General features: G+C 37.0%; 1 protein-coding gene across 1 annotated transcript in view; it reads left to right on the top strand.

Annotated features, from left to right (window-relative positions):
* Nucleotides 1-622: 622 nt before the first annotated feature.
* Nucleotides 623-22827, top strand: part of SEMA3E (semaphorin 3E) — a 256905-nt gene continuing 234700 nt past the window's right edge. The window contains exon 1 of the mRNA XM_037066143.1: nt 623-1316. Coding sequence (XP_036922038.1) covers nt 1202-1316 — 115 coding nt within the window. The 5' untranslated portion in view covers nt 623-1201. The remainder of the gene's footprint in view (nt 1317-22827) is intronic.

Consider the following 22827-nt stretch of genomic DNA (forward strand, 5'->3'; position numbering starts at 1 on the left):
ATTTCACATCCTGAGTTTTCTAATATGTGCTTTCCTGGGGTTCGTTGGATAGAAAATCTCGACTTTACCCTAGTTATCTCATGTAGGAGAAAATTACTAGAAAATTAGTCTTAAATTTGAGATAAAATTTGTGATCTGCTTTAACTGATTTGAAGAATTTGCCTCAGCAAAATAATTTGTCCGTTCTACCACATCTATGAAACAGAGAGAGCATTTGTTTCGGGCTCTTGAGATACACTTCTCTTCAAGAGTTAAAAATAACATTGGTAAGATATAATCAATATGCAGTACCATAAATGTGGAAAAAAATCCGTGGAAACGCTGAAAAATCGATTTGGGTACTAGAGAGTGCCACATTGATGGTTTAAAATGAATTCATATTTATTTAAGGGTTATTCTTGGTGACCAAGCATTTAAACGCTCTCCCTGTCACAACATCCTTATTTGTTATAGATTCTTATATAATCTGCCGGTTACACGCAGCATTCTGGCTCCTGATTGTCCCTCTCCCACCACCACCGCGCTGACTTTGCCCCAGCCTCTGAGTGACGCGGCCCGAAACCAGGGAGGGGGAGGTGGGAGCAGGGCACGTGCACCAGCAACACTTCCTAGAAACTGCAAGTACGCTGCCCAACCCCGCCTGAACTTTCCCTGTAAACACAGCTCCTGACAGAGCCGCATCCCTCCCTCCCTGCAGGGTGGATCCTGCAACTCCTAGAGGGAATGGCACTTCTTGTTTTTAATTAGCAAGGTGAAAGGTGAATTAAAACTAGCTGTTTGGCAAGTCAGTGCAGGAGGCTGACTTGAGAGGCTTCACGGAGCCAGAGGAGAAGAGCTGAGCGATAGGAAGGCAGTGCGTGTGCTCCGGGGCTTTTTCCTGAATGAGCCGCTTGCAGAAGTGACTAAGAAATACAGTTTCTTCCTGAGCCTAGTTGATGAACTGCGTACAGGACGTGGCTCTGAAGACTCACTCCTTGGAATGTCCTCTTGCTCCCGGCTTATAAACAACTGTCCGAGGAAAGAAAGGTTTTGCATATCTAAATACCGCCTGACAAATGGCACTTTGGAACTGTGCTCTCTGATGACAACGCGTTCGATTTCTCACAAAGCCTCTCCCACGCTGCCCCTGGAGGGGAGTCCTAAGTAAAACTCAGACCCGCCTTAAATTCAGGATCCGAGGGCTTGCACCGGGAGAGGCAGTATGGCATCCGCGGGCTACGTTCTCACCTGGCTCCTGTGGGGTTACTTATTGGAGCTCTGGACGGGAGGTCACACAGCTGATACCACTCACCCCCGGCTACGCCTGACACATAAAGGTAGGTCACCTTTTCAGATCCTTTTGTTAAATAAGTAGGTAGGTAAATAAATAAATAAATAAATAAAGTCATTCATCATAGACCTTGGGTCTTCACAGACCCTTAAAATGCACCTGAAAAATTATTGCAGAACTGACTTAAGATTCTAAGTACCTCTGATTAACATGTCATCTTAGCAGAGCCGAAGGTAGTGCAAAATCACGTGCCAACTTACAGATGTTATTTTTATCTTGTAAATGTTAGGTTTTACTAGTGAGAAGTTCACTCATTAGCAGACGCAACAGAAGAGGGTAGAAATCAGTTTGTTAACAGCCTTGAGGGGCTGAATACACACTGAGTTATCAGTTGGTGTTTAAATACCAATTTATGGGAGACAAGGATGTCTGGGAAAGGCTTTAGAAGTAGAGGTGCAATTGTTTTGTTGTTTTGTGTTGTCCATAATGGGGATGAGGGGGAGAAAAAGGAAAATTCCTGACAAACACAATGGGTCCTTACTCATGATAACAAAGTGGTAATCATGTCATTAAAATGACTAACTAACATGTGAAATAAATTAGATTTCTTGTTGAATTATTATAATTTTTTACATGTGACAAAAACATAGTTTATTAGCAATTTTGTAAACTGATGTATATTGATTAAAACATTAGATGCTACTCATTTGCATTAATTTTTAATATGAATTCATATTGCTTACCTGCTGACCTGTCAGAGTACTTAAATATCTAGTTCTGCAACTATGTCTTTTAAAGCAGCTTTTAGTCATAAATAAATGATCAAAAGATAGCTTTTGCATCAGGATCAGTAAAAGCTAGTCATGAATAGGTTTGGTGATTCTCCCTGTAAAGAAACAAGCAACAAATGAAACCCACACTCAGAGAAAGTGTGACTTTGCTGATTTAAAAGAAATTTGGAATACATTTTCAGGAAAGAAGTATTTATTATTACCAGACATTGAGACAGATAATAGATGCAACAACAGAAATTACATAAGAACCATTTTCCAATTGTGTAAGCTTTCAAATTGCCCCTCACTGGAGAATGAACAGAAGTCTGTATTTTTAAAATATAGGTGTAATGTTTATTAGTAGCAGAAACAAAAAGGAAGACCTGTCTCAGTTTTAAATGACATGGTTGATCTTTTTGTCTTTTTATTGGACAATCAACAGTTAATTTTAATTATAGAAATCCCGCATGTTTAGAATAGCTAGATTCTGGTTTTTGTTTTTTTTGTTTTTTTAGTTTAAATAGATTTCCTATAACACTCTCCAGTAGGTAATATGAATTTAAAAGACACATTGGCACTAAATGTGTAAAGTTTTTAAATATACTACTTAGCATTAATAGACATCATTTGATTTGGGAAGATGTATCATGGGATGTATCAAAATGCATATTCCTGAGAGGTAATCATCAAATATATCAAAATATAGAAATTTGACATGATGGAATATGAACAAATAAATAAGGATGTCAGAAAAAAACATAATAAATGAGTTGTTTTTCTTATGTGCACAAGTAGATATATAAGCTGTCAGTTTTGGCAAGATACCATTCGGTTATCTCCAGAATTAACCTTTTATACCTCATTATTAGGCTTCTCATTTTCTGATGGATCAATATCAATATGTTTTCAAAGATAATCTCATTTTAATATTTTATTAGAGGGCTTATAATTTGGTGGGAGCATACCAAAACTCCCGAATGCAACTACATGCTATGCATACTATAGTCATCAAGTTCACCTTCACTAAATCTCTCTTAATTCAAGGGATAACTGTAACTGACTTTATGAATTGGATTAAATGGTGTGGAAGTAGAGCTGCTAGGATCTGTGTGTGCACTAGACTGAAAACTCCCACGACATTTCCCTTTGGCTTTAATGGCACTGACTGAGAATGTGCAAGATGGTGCTTTTTGTACAAAGACAGTGTAGAGTTACCTGAAAATAGAATGTTCTCGCTTGTGCAGTTTAGTTAGCAAAGTCGGCTAAGAGATCACACCTGGGATGCAACCCAACATAGCAAACGCCCCCTGGAAGGGAACGCGGTGGGCTGCCAGAGCAGGAATTTGCAGTCCCATTGATGGAATATGAAGCGCGCATTTGCCGCTCTGCCTTTGGGGATTCAACGTACATTTAGATGTATCTAAAAACTATGGGTAGGCTATTTCTGAGTATAATCTTTGGCCATCTTAAATCATATCAGAAATGGTAAAATCTCAGCAGTTGGGTCATTAAAATTATAAACAAGTGCTTGATCCTTCCAAACAAGAGGCGCTAGGTTAAGCGATGTGGCACCTCTACACTGCTGCCTGACCCCACCTCCCTGGAGGGGGCCTCCTGCATTAACGCAAGGTTTCGTCTGGTAGCTGCGCTCTATGCCATATGGGAGATGGACAAGCGTTTTTCTTATAGCCTCCGTTATCCAGATGACGCTTGAGACCACAAGCCTAGGTCTCTTCCCAAAGAGTCATATATAAAGCTGGAGTTAAATGATGTGAAAATTTGTCCAGAGGGAAATACAATCCAACCATTTTCATTTTCTCTCTTCCCCATCCATCACTATCTTTGGAAGTGGGGTGCTCTAAGACACAGCTTGAGAAGAGACCATTAGGACTAAAAGGGAGAAAAGGCAGAGAAGGAGGGAGACCAGGCAGAAAGTGGGTATCCCATAGGGAGCATCTTCTGCCTTACTCTCCACAGTGGGATGAAGCGGAATTCCTCCCTCTTCTTGCTGAATTTTCCCTCCACTCCACCTTAAGCAAATATGCTAACACAGTGCAAGACTAATTGATTACAAATGAGATATTTTCCCTTGTTGGGGCAATACATATTTTTAATGTATTTTATGGGTATCAGATAAGTGGGGTTAACGAATAAAGACCTCGCAGATTAAAATAGCAAGATTTTTGTCCTACTCTGTAAGAATTTTCAGTAAGGATGTGAGTTGAGATTAAATATATCAGGCAAGTATTTAAAAGTGTATGAATATTTAAGAGTATAGCTAACTTTATAGCCAATACCATAAAGGGGGTCATATTCATGTTATTAATTCAAATTTATAATATTCTACCCCCAAGAATTTTCTTGAAAAATAGCTATGGTCCTCATGACAAAAGCGGAGGAAAGAGTCCTGGTGGATTCAGCTGCTTCCCTCTGCTGAGGTCTGTTCTCACCTTATCTTTCATCATCCCACATTAAGGAGGTTACAGGGAAGGCACATAAACTTTTTCGGTAGTGGAGCTCAAAGAAGAAAACAACAAAGGAGCGAAGCCCTATGTCGTAGAAGAAATCCCAATGCACATGGAGAGCTCCAGCAATTCAATCAAGGGAGCTTGGCAGGTTGGGTAGGTGTTCAGAGTCCCAGTGAAGAACAACACAAGCACAGAGGCCAAGGGACAATGGCTGCTTAAGCAGAGGATATTCAGTGAAAAGGTAGCTACATGAAGGCGTGGATAAGGCAGATGATCATTCCTAAAATGTATTGCCTTTGTAAATGTAGATTTGAGCATCAAATGTATATCCACATATATAAAGAGTGCGGTAGAGAGTGTTCATCTACATGGATATTATAAGCATTTTACACAGATTTGTTGTGGTTCAGAGGGCTCAGAGTTTGTAGTGAGAGGTGTCTACAGCTGAAGTCCTTCCCCTTAAACCACAGGTGGCAAACACAAAGCCCATGGGCCAAACGTGGCCCTCCACCTTGTTTTATCAAGCCCAGCACCTTGTTTCTACCCCGCAGCAATGCCGAGCTCCTTGCCCCTAGTCAAGGAGTAGTTACATTTACACAGTCCTAAAATAACACTCAGCCCTTTGAAGGCAACTGGGAGGCTGATGTGGTCTGGTGAAAATGAGTTTGACACCCCTGCTGAACAATTGGTAATTGTGCTTCAGTTTCCTTAAGTTGAAAATAGGGATTGTAAGGAGAAGGGGGAGAAGGTACAGAGAATAAGTAGCATAGACGGTAGGTAGAAAATTGGGGGAAGCACAGGAATACTATGGGAAATACAGAATCTAAAGAGCTTGTGACTCATGGACATGAAGGAAAAGGGGGGAATGGTGGGGGACGGGTGTGCAGGGTAGAGGGGAGTGAAGCGGAGGAATGGGACAACTGTAATGGCATAATCAATAAAATATATTAAAAAAAAGAAAATAGGGATTGTAATGGTGCTTTCTATATCTTACTGGATTTTTGAGAGAATCAAATGGCACGCCAATAGCTGGGGAAGCATTTTCTAACCTAAAAATTACAGTATTACTGTTCCCTGAAGATTGCCATAAACTGAGGTTGAAAGGAAATGTGTCCTAAGGAGAAAACCCTTTGGGAATGGCATGAGCTTGGATATCAGTAAGTGCTAGAGAAAACAGAAGTTGGCCCTAATTAGCATAAAATCCTGGTTTATCTTGATAGATTTCATGCACTCCAAATCTCATTTTCCATACATTTTACCTCTTGTTATAATAATTTAGAAGGTGATTATGTCACCTGTGTGTTTCCCATAACTCAGTCAATATTTTTGTCATAAAAGAGCGTATATTCACTTACTACACATATTTGCTTTATATGTTACATTTAAAACTTTTTCCCATTTATATACATGAAGAAAAAAGAGACAGAATTTTAGAAGAGCATTTTTGAATGATCCTTCTGGAGGCTGTAGCATTTCTTTTATATCTAGGGCAGGTGAGAAAGAGGCAGTGACCAAGCCAGTCTTTCCTGGCCCGGCTCATACCCTTGTTTCTTCAGCAGTAACTAGGTGTTATCAATTGTGACATTCGTCACACATCCCTGTGAGGTTAATAAACAAAAACTGGTCATGGGGTATCACTTATAAAGAAATTAGTCAAAATAGGGCCCAGAAGTAAATATAAACTGTCATGCCCACATCTCATTAGGAGGAATCCCTGAGAATTAAGTAAGGGAAACTGTGTATTTGTGTGTGTGTATGTGTGCGTGTGTGTTTTTAAGCCACTGGGTGAAATGAAAGGAATTACAATGTTTTGTGGAGTTTGGGTTACACAGAAGGTACCTATAGAAGAAGCCTGTGTAAAGATTGTGGATGGTGCTAGTCTTTGTATTTTTATATGCATTATAGACAAATATTGCCTGTGCATCACCAAAGTGCATCTGGATACACAAAAGCCTCTGAATGGCTCTGTGAGTCTTTTATTTCATATCTGAATGTTGGGTATTACATTGGGAACACAGTTATCCTTTAGTATAGAGATAGGGTGAGGAGAAGTCAGAGTGAAGAAAAGCAGTAAGTGAAATTGGTAAAGGAATGAACCAGGCCAATTTTGGATGAAAAAATAACTTAATTGTATAAAATCATTTCTTCAAAATTTTGTGAGGACACTGTTCCATACACAATAAAGAACCAATACTTTCTTGACTAGTCAATATATGCAATGGTCATTTTGTTACAATGGAATATTCTGTCAAAAATTTGTACTGTCATATTATTTTGCTGTCCACATTAGATTTGTTAGTTAGCCTCAGAGTGTTTCACCAAGGAGGCCTCTTCTTTCCGTCTGCGATGAGATCACTCAGTGGCCTCAGTTCCGCAGCCACAGAATAAGGCATCGGACATCAAATTGGTCATTGCTGTTACCTGTCAGCTGAGCCCGTTTTATTTCATCAGTTATCTGCTGGACTCATCATCGGGAGTTCTTAGCGGGAGGGCCTGCAAAGACTGCTCCTTTATCTTTGTGTGTAAAACCAGTCCGTGGTTTGGGAGAGGGATTTAGTCTGCAGGAATCCAGAGATGGCACTATGCATGCATGCCCATCGCACAGAGCCACTGCAGTGCGGGAGTGGCCTTGTAAGTTCATTCTCAAAGAAAGGAAAACAAAACATAACCGAAATTATACCACTTAAACATTTCCTAAAAAGGTGCGGAGCGAAGATTTAAATTATTTTCTTGGTTTCAATAGACAGGACCTAGTGCCGTAAGTAGTCTTTAGCACAACATCTGACATTTTGGAATATTATGTAAATTATACAAAGGATAATGATTATTTTAGTAATTTTTTCACAGTGTGGTTTTAAGTACCATTTGAAGCATAAGAGAAATGATCAAAGTCATTAGTTATTTCTTACACTTATTTTAAGGAAGCATTATTTTTTATGTTCATGATAATTATGGTAATGACAAGACTGGGTATTTTATAGGCAGGATTTTCTGGACTGTGAGTGAAAAGGATGTGTTAATGCCCCATTTGAACCAAGTGTTATAGTCTGTGATAGTGACAGAACATTTTGTGTCGAACAATGTGGTGATTTCAAGGATGGAAATGTCTGTGGAACCGATAACTTGATTTCATATTCACATGGCCCTGGTGATGGACCAGGCAATTGATAACTTGGGACGTTTTCAGCCTTAGTGTTGTTAATGGCTAGTACAAGATATTCCCACCATATGGCCCCATTTTCTTGGTAATCTTCCCTCCACTACTAGTATGGAAAAAAACATAAAGAGAAATCCATGGTATGCCTGATTTCTGAGCTTTAGAAATGTATTTTCAAGTCTATCCCTGGTAACTAAACTCTCAGCTCTCACTACTCTCTCTCAAGGATTTAGCTCGCAGCCTTGGCACAGTAAACACAGCAAAGACGTGTAGGCCCAGGTGTTAGATACAAAACACTACTGCATTCTAGGCTTTGGGTGAGTCATGCCTAATGTGAGTCTTGCTGCATGACCTGAACAATTTATTTATTTTCTGAGTATAACTTTCTCATCTTTAAAATGGGGTGAGGTACAGCCCTGGCTGGCATAGCTCAGTGGATTGAGCACGGGCCTGCGAACCAGACGACCGCGGTTCGATTCCCAGTCAGGGCACATGCCAGGGTTGCAGGTCGGTTCCCTGCAGGCCAACTCCCAGCAGGGGACACACAAAAAGCAACCATACATTGATGTTTCTCTCCTTCTCTCCTTCCCTCTAAAGATAAATAAACAAATAAAAAAATATTAAAAAAAATAAAAAAAATAAAATGGGGTGAGGTACAACTTGCAGGACCCTCAAAGGATGACATGAGATAATACAAATTAATGTGGCAAAATTTTACCCTTGGGAAGCTTTTTCTAAGTTCTTCAATAAATCAGAAGAGATTCAGAGAGAATTAGCCTACCCTCCTTTCCTTTTTTATCTTAAAAGCAATCATGAGTTAATTATTAATTTATAACTTAAAACAAGGGGAGAGCCTTAATCATCAGTTTTTTTACTTGAAAGCAAAGATGTTTCTTTTATGAATCCAGCTCCTGCTGGAATAAATGTCTGGAAAGAACACGAGATATTGGCATCTCTCATGTCTGTAAGTTACTGTAGAATTTTGTTGGTAATTTAAAGTCAGAACTTTGCCTGATGGGACCTTGGAGACAGCAGACCAAAGCCACAAAGTAAACAAGTTACTAAGAAAGGTAATTGTAGACCCAGCTTTGTGAAGCACAAAAGAACTGATATTACTAAGGCCAGACTACACTGTTAAACGTTAAACTAAACAGTGTCCTACAAACAGCGACCAGCCTAGCAGGTATTGTTTGTTTTGAAAGTGAAAGAATGCTTTCTGTTCTACCTGACCCTGGACAAACAGGTAAGCTGTCTGGTGTGGAGCACCATTCCTGACACTTGGTAGGTGTTCAGTAAATGCTATTAAGTGAGTGTATGACGAAAACAAAATGACTTAGGTCAGTGTTTCTAAAGGAAAATCTGATGAGGGTGGGGTGAGGAGCACCAAGGAAACTAAGGAATCCTGAGCAGCTATTTATGGCTCCTTTGGTAAAACACACATTAGGAAAAAGACTAGGGCTTTCACTGCCTGTTCACCCCCATGTCCCTCAGTGGCCATTGTAGTGAAGTGGCTGGGGCCTCCAGACATGCTCCCAACACACCAGCTATATGCTCTCATCTGTAATCAATGTGCTTTTGTTTTTGTTGCTTTTAAATCTACCCCCCACACACATTTGTAAAGACTTTATTTTTTTTGAGAAGTTTTAGCTTTCCAGCAAAATTAAGGAACAGAGATTTCTCCCATACCCCTGGCCTCGCACGTGCATAGCCTTCCTATTATCAACAGCCTCCGCCAAAGCAGGGCCTCTGTTACCAAGGATGAACCTACACTGACACATCTTAATCACCCAGAGTCCATAGTTTATCTCAGCGTTTACTCTTGCTGTTGTACATTCTACAGGTTTGAACAAAGGTATGATGACGTGTACCCATCCTGATACTATCGTACAGAATGTTTTCACTACCCTTTTAAAAAACCTCTGTGCTCCACCTATTCAGCACTCACCCCCGACCCCTGACAATCCACTTTTTGGTGCACTTGGCATTCCTGGGTGATGACCACGAGCCCTTTATTTTGTCCGTGTCACCTCATCCTTTCACTACCCACCTGTGGTGTCACTACCCCTCTTCCTCTCTTTTTCTCTTCCCCTGCTTCTCTTCCAGAAAAATGCTTTTATTTCTTCCTCACCTTAAACCAAATGTAGAAAGAAAAGATATGGTTACTGAATGATATGTATTTATTGGTCTTTGGTTTACCTGTGCTATTTCATTTTTGTTGTCTAATTCAATAAATGGAAAATGTGATGGTTAAATTTTTTAAAATTTAATTACAGTCATTAAGCATTCAAAGTGTGTTGACATTCATGACTTAGGAAATGAAATATTAAAATAAATAGCTTACGAGCTGCCTGGAACTTGTCCTATTTGTCTAAGGTATTTGTCTAGTGGGACGCTGATGCTCGCAGACACCGCAGGACTATGGGGAACTGAAGAAGGAAGGAATTAGGGTACTGAATAGGAGAGAACACCGTCTGCTATCCACGCTACGGCTAAACTCAAGTTCGAACATTATTTATGTCAACCTGTTTCTATGCAGGTTTGGTTTGTTTTCTCTGAGTTTTGAGTTTTAATTCATTGAAACCAGAATGAAGAGGGGTTTTTCTTCACAGCATGGAGCAAAGGAGCAGCATCCTGAAAGATAAGTCACACTGGTGATTTTTAGGTGTTTGGACCAATTTCAGAACCAGAGAAGAACAGCCGCAAAGAAAATGGGAATAAAAGAGAAAGGAAATAGAGGTCATCTGGGGACACTGTCTCTTTCCTTCCTACCAGTTCCCTCCCAGGAAATAATGGGAACTGAGGAGGGCTTTAAATTCAAAGCTCGAGATACACTGTGGAACTAAAGTCAAAGGGGCTGACAGCACTGCAGTGCAGCTATTTGTGCCTACTGATTGCTTTTTTCCTAACCCCGAGTCAAAAAGTTTATTACGGACTATGTGCTTTCTGAGATCCTTTCAATTCCTTGCCTCTCTTTACCAGACCTCCCAGGGAGGCGAATTTCTCCAAAACACTTCTGCAAATTTTATTAGCATGATTTAGTGGAAAGAGTATGGGCATACAATTTTACAATTTTAGGTTTGAATTGTGCAGTGTATCCTATTTTACGTTGTATTTTTCTTGCTAAATCATTGAACTTCTGGGGCTAGTGAACACTGGCTTTCTATCTAATATGCTTCTTGTAGAAAATTTAACTGAACCATTGAGATGTATGACATTGTGTTGTGTTGGCTTATAATGGTCTCTCATTTCTATGTATGTTTTAAAATATATTTTAAGATTGTCAGGGGCAAGGGTTACAGTTTTGGTAAGATGTTTGTGGATAGAATAAAATGATTTATTCAGATCATTCCTAAGGCCTGTAATCGAAGGCTGGGTATTTAGTATCTTCTAAATAAAATACTAAAGAAAACATTTTGTCGTTGCCTTCCACGTATGGTCAAAATGATAAAATTATATAGGCTTATTTTATTCTATTTTTTAAGATTTTATTTATCTTTAGAAGGGAAGGGAGGAGAGAGGGAGAGAAATATCAATGTATGGTTGCCTCTCGTGAGTCCCCTGCTGGGAACTGGCCTTCCACCCAGGCATGTGCCCTCACTGGGAACCGAACTGCACTTGTTTGGTTCTCAGGCCTGCACTCCATCCACTGAGCTAGACAAAGCCAGGGCCTTATTTTATTTTTTAAGAGGTAGAGCCACTACTATATTATTCCCCAGAGCAAAGGCTTAGTAGGATTCAATGGCAGAGGAGATGATATTGTTTATGATTTTTTTCCACTCCTCTTCAAACTGGAGAGGAGATGGAAGCTGGGGTTAAACCAGCACTGTACAAAGTGGCCAGGACTGGCAGCATCAGCCTCTCCTGGGAGCTACTGAATCGGGACTACTGCATCAGTGATCGTGGGGCTCTGCGTTTTCACAAGCCCTGATGGCGATTCTCAGTGTGCACTCCAGGAGGAGAAACCCCGGGGTAAGTGTCTGGGATGATGCTACAAAAGAGCTTCACTTTCATATTACCTTTTTCATTTTTTCCCCTTTAGTTGTATCACTGAGGTTAGGGATGTAACATTCAAACTTCCAAATGACAGCCTTGGCCTTAATAAATGTACTTAAATTCACAAATTTCTATTATATTATTCTATGTCTATTATTTTTATAGTAGATAAGAGTTTTTAAAAAGAGTTTACTTATTTATTTATTTTTATGGAGAGGGGAAAGGGGGCAGAAAGAGAGGGAGAGAAACATCAATGTGTGGTTGTCTTTCATGTACTCCCCCTAGTGGGGACCTGGCCCACAACCCAGGCATGTGCCCTGACTAGGAACTGAACCAGTGGCCCTTTAGCTTGGAGGTTGGCACTGAAGCCACTGAGCCACACTATCCAGGGATATAGTAGATAAGATTTTTATATAAAATTATTGATAACAGTATTCAAATTAAATCTTTTTAATGATTCATAATATAAAGTGTGGCATCATGCTATCATTGAGTTCAGGTGAAAAAACATCTAATATTGGTTGACTGAAATTACATTTTGTAACATTTCAGAATTCCTTTATCTCTCAGTGAAATGTTTTCTTGGACCAGTGAAATTAGAAACTTCATTTCTTTGTTATATATCCTGATCTTTTAAAACAGGGATTTGGAAGCATCTGTATCTTTTTAAGCCATATTTGTTCATGTAGTCATTCACTCATTCTATGACTGTTTAAAGAGCTTCTTCAAAGGTATAGGTACAGAGCATCATGCTAAAGATTTAAGAATTTAAAAGAAAGTTTCCTAAATGCAGTGTGTATCCTGGATGAATCCTGGAACAGTAAAAGGATTTTAAGATAAAAACTAAAAAAAAAATTGAATAAAAATGGGCTTTAAACATTAATAATAATGTATTAATACAGGTTTATTAACTGTGACAAATGTACTATATTAATGTAAGCTATTAGTAATAGGGAAAACTGAGTGTGGGTATATGGAAACTCTTTGCACTATCTTTACAACTTTTCTGTAAATCTAAAACTATTCTAAAGTTAGTTTATTAACACACGTACACCCCCTCCCCACCTATACCCAAACCCTTTCTCTAAGAAGCTTATGGTTTACTTGTAAAAAAGAGACAAACCATAATAAAGCAGGATATGTAATACATATAAGGCAGACTCTCTCTCTCTCTCTCTCTCTCTCTCTCTCTCTCTCTCTATATATATATATATATATATATATATATATATATATATGTATGCCCTCAATTAAATTACCTCCGCCCATTTCTTCACGACTGTAAGAAATTCTCACTTTCTTTGTTTAAGTAATATAAAATAATGCAAATTCACAGGTAGATTTTGAAATATTTGAAGGCAAGTTTATTGAATTTTATTGTTTGAATCCTTAGAATCTAACCTGTACTTCATAAACTTATTTTATCTATTGCATTTGATATATATAGAATTTAATTGTTATCTCTACTCACATTATTATTACCTATCTTAAGTCTTTTCTCAAATGCCACATGTAGAAGCTTCCAAACAAAAATCTCGGAAAGGGGATGTTGGGTCTGGTGGAGCATTTGGAAGTCAGGAAAAAAGGTTGAGAATACTTTTCTCCTGCCCCTGTTCTACAAAGTTAGGTCCTACGTTGGCTTCAGGTCTTCTACTATAAAAGCTCTGAACAGATATCTAGAACTGCTTTAAAATTATTCAGAAAATATCCATATTTTATTGAAAGATACAGTTTGAGGCTTCGGCAGAGGGTGGTTTGAATTTATCTGGGCCATTATGTAATCAGCATCACACTCCACTCACTTTTCTTCTCCTTGGCTCCAGCTGTGACCTCCCAATGTCCAATGTAGCATCTCATTCATTTCTAGAGTGAAGAACTATGAAGAGAGACAAACAATTAATGCATGCAATTAGCGACAAAGAAAGCAAGGGCAGGACTATGAAATCATAATAACTTAACTGACATCTTTGTTTTAGAGGAATGCCTTCAATGACAAAAAGCAAGAATGTTTTTTGTTGGTTTTTTTTTTTTCAGTTTATCCCTGTGCAAAGGTTGTTTGATGAATAATTTGACTGCTGCCTTTGTTTTGTGGATTTATCACTTTAAAAGCATAAAAGCATACTTGCAGATAATAATACAGGGAGAAGAATAATGACTACCAGTTTTATAATTATAGGTAGTTTATATAAGGTATTTTCAATTTATTTTTCTAACCTAAGTTAATTGAGAACCAATGGAAATGTTATCTTAGTAAGATTTTATTATCTAAACGTCTTACAAAATTGACAATATATTTTGGAATGTTGTAGCCTTGAAACTTTTTTAGCACCATATAAATTAAACAAATATAACATACCTAACATGAAAGAGGAATTTAATAGAAATAAACAGAAATGTCAAAAGTAAAGATAATTCAGGAGAAGGCACACATTTGTCACTGTCCCTCGCTATTGTAAGGAATAAATAAATATGGAAATGGAAAACACTTGATTATTTTAGTTTTAGAAACTAAAGTAAGGTTGTTAAAGTAAATAGGTAGAAGATAGGGTCATGTGGATGATTTTTCAAAAAATATTATATTTTTGTTTTTATTTATTTATTTTTAGAGAGAGGGGAAAGGTAGGAGAAAGGAAGAGAGAGAAACATGGATGTGCTAGAAAAACACCCACCAGCTGCCTCTCATATGCTTCCAAAAGGGGACCTGGCCCACAACCCAGGCACATGCCCTGACTGGGAATCAAACTGGCAACCTTTCAGTCAGCAGGCCTGCGCTCAATCACCTGAGCCACACCAACCAGGGCTATTTACTTTTAGAGAGAGGAAAAGGGAGAGAGAGAAGGAGAGAAACATTGATGTAAGAAAGAAACATTGTTTCATTGCTTCTTCAATGCACTCCTACTGGGGAATGAACCTACAACCCAGACATGTGCCCTGACTGGGGATGGAACCCCTGACCTTTTGTTTTGCAAAATGTTGCCCAACCAACTTAGCTGCATTGGTCAGAGCCATTTATTATAATTCCGAACAAGACAAAAATAATATATTTGTTAAAGAAAAGGGGAAAAGTAATGAAAAATAAAAATGATTCTCTTGGAAATAGTTGTATCATTATGGATGAAACTGATATATCTTATATTTCCTTATCAAAAGCAAAAGAGGAAAAAAAGAAATTTCAAGCTTGGCATCATCACAATGCATAAATGTTACACACATTTCCCATCAGAGTAGTGGAATCTGACAGACACTTTATAATTGCTTAGAATGACACTTTATAATTGCTCAGAATGAGTACTAGAATACTGAGCTTGCTGGCAGTTTAAGGGTCTGCAAAACTTGAGTTAACCATATGTTGTGTTCTCAGAATAGCCATATCACCCATGTTTAAAATTTAAACCAAAAAGAAAAAAATATTTCTTCTAAGTCAAATGATATAATTTTAGTTTCTGATGTACTCCATTACCCAGAAATTGCATCTTCCCATTAATAAGGGAACAGAAAATACTTCCATTTCGTTTGTCCAGATGAAGAAAGAGAAAAGAGAAGATTATTAAATGCTGGGATGGATTTATAAGCCACAAAAATATCAAATTTTTATTACTATATTGTTATACGTATAAGAAGTTAATGTTTAAACTTCAACACCGTAATGTACTTTGATTTTCTAAAAATTTCCCAAAGCAAAATTACCTTGTAATAATATATAGATAACCATAGGAAGAAGAAAAATGTTACAGTTAAGTCAATCGTGTTTACAATTAAAAGAATGTAATTATATATTTATCATTATATCTCTCTGAAGTAAAACAGAAGTTATGTACTAGGCACTGTTTTTGACAGACTTCTTTTGCCACATGTTTTTTACTTGCTCCAAAATGTGTATGCCCAAATTGAAATCTGATCTATTTTGGAATAGTTGAAGAAATTTTCCTATCTGGAGAATAACAAGAGAAGTCCCCAAGGCTTAAGAATCAATAAAAGTGGACAAGAATAAAAATGAAAAATAAAATTTAAAAATGTATACCGATGAGAAAGTGTACATGCGATTTAAGTAGTAATCACTCTGAAACATATTAGATGCCTTTTATAACATTGGTCTCAGGGGATGTAAAATAAATAGAATACTAGAAATTTATTATATACGTTATGTTTTGGAATACATAATTACGTTTACAAGACATTTACATTTCTGTCTTAGTGAAGATATTGTAACAGCAATATATTTGTTTAGACTAGAAATGTCATTTGTCCCTTCAGTCTGCTAATTTACACCCACTGCATGGTTAGAACAGTCCTCGATATTGCTTTATTTCTGAATGCCCAGAATACTGGTAAATGAGAAAATTTATAGTCGTTGGTAAGAATAAAGCTCTTGCCAGCAAAGGCATTGGTATAGGGTGCACTCTGCCCGTGAATGGTTTCTGGAATCGAAATTCATTGCTAACAAATCCACTGCACTTGACTTCTGAGACTCCTCCAGCCAGACCCCCAGTTGCCACTCACACTGCTAGCCACTGAGATTTCCCTTTAGCTTCCATGATTTTTTTTCTTTTATACAAATAGGCCCAGCTGCTCCTGCAGCCGGTTACCCATACTCCCCCATACAGCTCCTGCTGGGGATGGCAGCCAGAGCGAAGAATAACAGCTGGGATTGGCTTACTTTGGCATCTAAATAATTTGGGGTGGGTCCATTCCTAACTTTATTATTTCATTTACTTTATAATCTTTCCTTCAGCTGAACTTTTAAAAAATTGACAAATGCTGTTTTTCTGAAATATTTTCCTCCTCTGGCTGCGACTCTCTTATACCTGGCTGCTCAAGGCAAACAGACCGGTTCATTTTGCACACTGTTATTTTTTCCATTTTTAATCACCTTTTGGAAAACGAACGCAGCAGAAACAAATCTGTTGGTGTGATCTTGGACACTTACTAAACCTCTCTTTGGCTCAAAGAGGTGAATAATAAGAGCACCTATGTCACTGACTGTGATAAGGATTCAAAGAAGGAATATTTGAATGTATTTAGAATAGTGCCTGGCACAAAAGTAAGTGCTAAATGATTGTTTGATGGAGAGAAAAATCAAAGAGAGAGGGACAGGAAAATAAATAGAGCAGAAGAGAGCACACCAAAATAGAGCAGAAGGGAGCAAGAGGGAGGAGAGAAAGGAAGGAAGAAGGAGAAAGGGAGGCAGGGAGGAAGGAGGTGGGGGACAAAGAAAGAGTAGGAGGAAAGAAGGAAAGGAGGGAGGAATAACTGCTGGAGGGTAGAAAAATGGGATTAATTGCACTTGTGCAATAATTAATGTTATGCACTTAGCATTTCATACATCTTATTCCAACCCAATAATCAACCAAAATCATGAAATAGAGGATTGGAGTTTAGGAGAACTTGTGAAATTTCACGCCAATTATAGAATTTCTTTGGAGGTAAGAATTTTAGGATTTAAATCATGTCCATGGCATCTAGATAGGTGGCCAGACACTACTGGATAAGGAAGACCATTTCATTTGGAATGTTCTCATAAGGAGGAAGTACTTACCCACCTAATTCCCCATCTGACTTAACTAGATATCTTACACCTATGAGTCTGTTCTTTGCTCTGAAACCTGCTGGGCAGGTCTTGACAGTCTTCCCGATACTTAAAGTTGTCATGCTCCTTTGTGGAGGGTGCATCTTCCGTGCGCCATGGTTACTCTGACTCTCTGACTGTGTTGTCAGAGTTTTGATCATGCCCGGCTCTTTGACAATATCCCCCTTAATAGGGAGCATCACAGCCGGTACTCAAGAGATGCTTGCCTGGTTCACAGAAAGGTGCCACTGTTAACTGGTGACTTTTGTTTATTAAAGCCACCTGAGTTGACAGCGGCTTCTTTGGCAAATATGTCACCATTGGTTTATGTTGAGATTGCTGTCAGCACTTCTAAGGGTTTTTCATAAAGACCAAGTCAGCTCTCTCCTTTATTTCACATGTGTGGTTTATTTGTGAAAATTAAGGATAACCCTCTCCTGCTCCCTCCAGTCTAGAATGTGGATCATAAGCACAGTGACAGCATACGTGCCCTGGGAGAGGACAGGGGCTGTGGAGTGAGACATTCCTGCATCCAAAGGCTATTTCCGGCACTGTGTGTTCTTGCTTAACTTTCTTCAGTTTCTGCATTTATTGTCTCTAGGGAACTAGTTAATTAGAAAAGATAAAACTTGAATTCATTGTAGAAATTCTTTTAAAGTATTTTAAAATTTATAATGTACATTTTGGGAGGCTCTCTCTAAAATGTCAGTATTTGGAAAAAGTTAAACACATACTGAAGACAATTTTAAAATTAGAATATGCCAAATATATGCTTTTAGCATTCAGGAAAGATGTAGACCATAAATATCATTGCTGATTTTTTCCTAAATATTATAAAAATTTTATATAATATAGTAAATGAAAGTTTAATTTTAAATTCTTTATTATGAAGAAATAAAACAGTCTTTTTTTAAAAGGCTAAAGTAAACAGGCTTTTTAAACATCTTAAACAGTTTTTATTTTAAAAGAGTCTGGAATGGCCATCACAACAGAATGGCAGAATTAAAATACTATTATAGCTGTGATCGGTTAATTTTGTAACTTTAATTTGCTGTCATTTTATAGATTTGCCAGTCTCTGGCTATTTGTAAAAAGTTCTATGCTTCAAAAATAATCATATAATTCTTTTGAATAATTATTTCATTAACTCTTTATAAATCAAGTGATAAATTCTAGAAAAATAATTCTGCAGAAAACTATGCAATTAAAGATATGCATCATTAAAATGAAAAAATTTTAAGTCTTATATTTTTACTAATTTACTTATAGTCTCTGTTTCATTTTAGTTATGGGATTAAATTCATCCAGGCTCCTTTGCAATGATACTGGTTTATGAGCTGTTTATGCTTATTTGGGATTTTGAATGAAAGAGAAAGAATGACTCATAATAGCAAAACATTGTGATTGTTATAAGGTGTATCACTAATTATTATATGTAGTTCTGCATACAACAGTTTATATAACACTAATTGACAATGTTTCAAAATTTTATAATATAATAAACAGGATGTATGTGTGAGGGAGGACCCCCCCCACAAAAAATAGAATTAGTTTATTAAAAATTGTGTATTTATTCTTACACGTTTGAGCTTCGGTCGCTTTCAAAGTACTCTCCATTTGATGCAATACACATACTGAGACTTTTTTTTCCACCACTCAGAACAGTTTTTGAACTCATTGCTTTTGTTGCCTTTTAGTGCTTCTGTCTTTTTTTGTTGTTGTTGTTTCACCTCATCCATATTCGTAGAACATTTTCCTTTGAGGATTTTTTTCATCCGGGGAAACAAAAAATATATATATCGGGGCACAATGGGATGAATAGGGAAGGTGGGCATGGGGTCATGCTGTTTTGGGTCAAAAACTGCTGAACACTCAGTGCAAGGTATGGTGATAAATCTCTCATCATGAAATGAGCAAAAGTGTTGAAAGAGACTTCACACGAAATTGACTAAAGCCAAACACAGCCTCTCACAGCAACACCAGCTGGTACACTGATACAGTTGGGTTTCTAGAACCCTCACTTAGAGGGAAAAGCCTGCACTACCAGGAACGTACCTTCCAGAAGATAATTCTGTTTTGGGGGCGGGTCCCTCTCATACTATCTCAGACGACACAGGACAAACAGACTCACTACACTACCATACATTAAATTTGCTTTGTAAGGCATATTTGGAGTGCTTTTGTAGTTTTTATCGGTAAATACCATCAAGCATATTTAAATAGAATGTTTTTTTGTAAGTTATATGCATTGATTAAAGAAATAGGGTCAACCTTTTGCTATCCTATTTTATTTTTTATGACATTTTTATTAGTGTAAGGAAATGGAGAAATTAAAACCACTTTCCTTTACATTATTATAGAGACTGTTAAAGTTCATTTTTCTTTAAGTTAAGACATGAAACAGTTCTTTTTAAGTAAATTAATTCATTTGGATAAATAAAGAATAGCCTACAATACTATAGACTCTTTTATATTCTAAAAAATATAATAGAAAATAGAATGTACAAACTTAAATTTATGTTAAGAATGAATTAACATTTTTTAAAGTAGAGATTTATAAAGCAAATTATTTTATTACTGTTTTTGATAGTAAAGAAAAATGAGTGAGTTAAGACAAAGTACAAAAACTACCTGAAATCATATTGTTTACTTACCAGTTCAACTAAAAGTTGTTAATATTTTGGTAAATAAGCACCTTTCCAGGTATGTACTTATAAATTTGAGGGTGCACATGATTTTTATAGAAATGGGTTCATATTATGCAAGTTGCTTATAAATCTTCTTTTACCAATGCTATGAAGTATTTCCCAGGCCAAGGATGAGTATAGAGATATAGTGTGTCTTTTTAAATTATCCCATAGTGTTACTTTGTTTGAATGGATCATATTTTATGTACTCAGTTATATAATACAGAACATTTAAGTTGTTTCTAGTTTTATTTTCTTATTATAAGTGATAGTGGTATGGTTATTAGTGTACATATCCCTTCATACACATGACTGATTATCTCCAAGGTATCAATTTCTAAAAATAAAATTGGTTAGTCACATGAGAAGGTATTTTGGGAACCTACTAGTAAAAATTGAGAGTAATATTATTTTTTTTCATTTTAACCCACTATATTCTTACTCAAGCATTACCTTGACCTCAGGCCGCTTTAAAATGCCTACTTTCTAAAAGCAAGATTCACTCACATTATTATTGTAAACATCAGGTATAATATCAATTCTGATTTGTCTTGGTGTAAATCAAAGTCAGGAACAAAACTATCTCACAGAATGTTTTGCATTCATCATTTGAATTATTTTTAGTGTGGAAGTCTACAGATAATCTTATACAATATAGAAGAAATTCCTCATTTCTATTACTTCATTCTTTCCATTCCAAGCTGTTTAGGATATATATGATGAGAACCTCCTTCTCTCTCAGGATTGATTAAGTAAGGCATAAAGCATTTAACTATTTATTGAGCACCTACTCGTTTAATGAGCACCTACTGAATGCCACAGTACTATTTCTAGGGAGGTTGAATAAGACAACAAACAGGGTTTTCCACTCTATCTATAGCCACAATTAATAATATTATATCCTCTTTTCTAACAGCAGTACATTTTTTTACTTTCGCTTTGTCTCCCTTTTCAAAATAATTTTTAAAGAGAGAAGAAAGTAGTATTTCTCACGTGTGACAAATTCAAGGCAAGGATGATTACTTCTTCCTGGTGTATTTGTAGGAGACATGGAACATGGCTTTCTGTACTTCTGAGACCAGGCATGGTCTCAGAATCCTTCTCAATATAGTGCTTCAAGTAAGCTATTATGTTCTTTATTTCTAATTTTATATTAAAATCAAGTACAGGAACGAGACTATTTGAAATGACAAAAATTGGTTAATAATGGGTCTTTATAAGCTGAGGGCTCAAATTGTGGTTGTCAGATAAAATTCAGAACACTCAGTTAATCATACTTTGGGTAAGCAATAAATCATTTTTCTAGTAGCTTAGGTATGTCCTAAATGTTGCAAGGAGACACATATACTAAAATTATTCATTTTGTATGAAAATTTTAATTTTTTGCTAACTTCGGACAATCTAGGTATGACTCATCTATATTTTAGGAAAATGACCACAAGAACATGAAATTAAATGACCTACTGAGGGTCACACCATAAATTTAACACGCATTTGAACAGATCAAAAACAAAGAATGCAAAAGAGACTAAATGACTCCAAGGCCTGCAAGTTTTGTGATGTAAGGTATTATTACATCAAAAGAAAAGAAAGCATCCAACAGAAGGAGTCATGGTTTTCTAAAAAATAACTTTATAACATTTATTAAATGTAAAATTTTGAATCATCTTTGAACCGCTTAATATATGTATGTGTGTGTATACATACGTGTGTATGTATGCATCTGCAGCATAATTCATAGGAAAAAATAAAATGTTTTACCAAACATTATGTATAACATAATATCATGTTTGTATATGTATATGTATATATATATATATATGAAATCATTCTGAAATATTAACTATCCCATTGTATCTCTCTCTGGGTAGAAGCATATAAATTATGTTCACTTTTTCCTTAATACCTAGTTGAACTATCTTAACATTTATAACTAGAATGCCCATGAAGCTATTTTATTTTAAAATGCTATTCATCCACCAAAGAATAGAGAAGAAAGGGTCACAGAGGTAAATTTTACTAATATTCACTCAAACACTGTCGAAATGAGAATAAACCTGGGCCAACAGATTGTTTAATTCTGTCCCATTAGCAAGGTCATGCTGGTTGTAACATGGATAGCTGAGGACAAAGTGGCTGATGCTATTACATACACATTTCTGCAAACTTATTACCAGAATAAAGTAGTATCTAGAGAATGAAGAACTGAAATTAGGGGATAAACTTATCCCTAAGACTAAATTGCCATGATGAGGTTAAAGTGAAAAAAGATTACATGTTATTTAACCTCAACTCTTAGTTCCTAACTGTGTGAATGTGGGTAAATTACTTAAATGTCCATCAACCTCAAGTTTTCTCATCTTCCGCTGCAATGGATAATACCTACTTTTTATGTAAAATTGTGACTCATGTCCAGTACTCAAAAATGTTTGTTCCACCAGTTCCCATTGCCTTTCTAACTGTGACTTTTCACCACCCCCTTGCTGGTACCATCTCTTCTGTCTTCTACACTTTATACAGGACAGGTGCTGAGTAAAGCAAGATGCCAGAGGGGGTGGAGAGCTATCCCTCCTTCCTCCCCCTCAACTCTAGACATCAGTGAGAAAGGGGAGGAAGGAAAAAGAAATATAAATGGCACACCCTGGGAAGCAAGTCCTTCTCATGAATTTCGGGCTTGTGCATCAGTTATTTGCTAAGAACCTCTACTAGTGATACTTCCTTAGTGCCCACAAACTCAGCATATCCAAAACTTCATTCTCTATCTTCCACATTGTTCGTGCTCTTCCTCCTATGTTTCCTGTCACAGTAGGTTGCGCATGCATTGACCTACCTGGCCCCATCACAAATAACTAAGTGACCCTTGATCTTACTTTCTCTCATATCAGACCTTACCATCCACAGCCAAAGCTATCT

Source organism: Sturnira hondurensis, unplaced genomic scaffold, assembly GCF_014824575.4.
Source record: "Sturnira hondurensis isolate 20B ecotype Veracruz unplaced genomic scaffold, ASM1482457v3 Scaffold0016462, whole genome shotgun sequence".
In the NCBI taxonomy this organism is placed as follows: Eukaryota; Metazoa; Chordata; class Mammalia; order Chiroptera; family Phyllostomidae; genus Sturnira; species Sturnira hondurensis.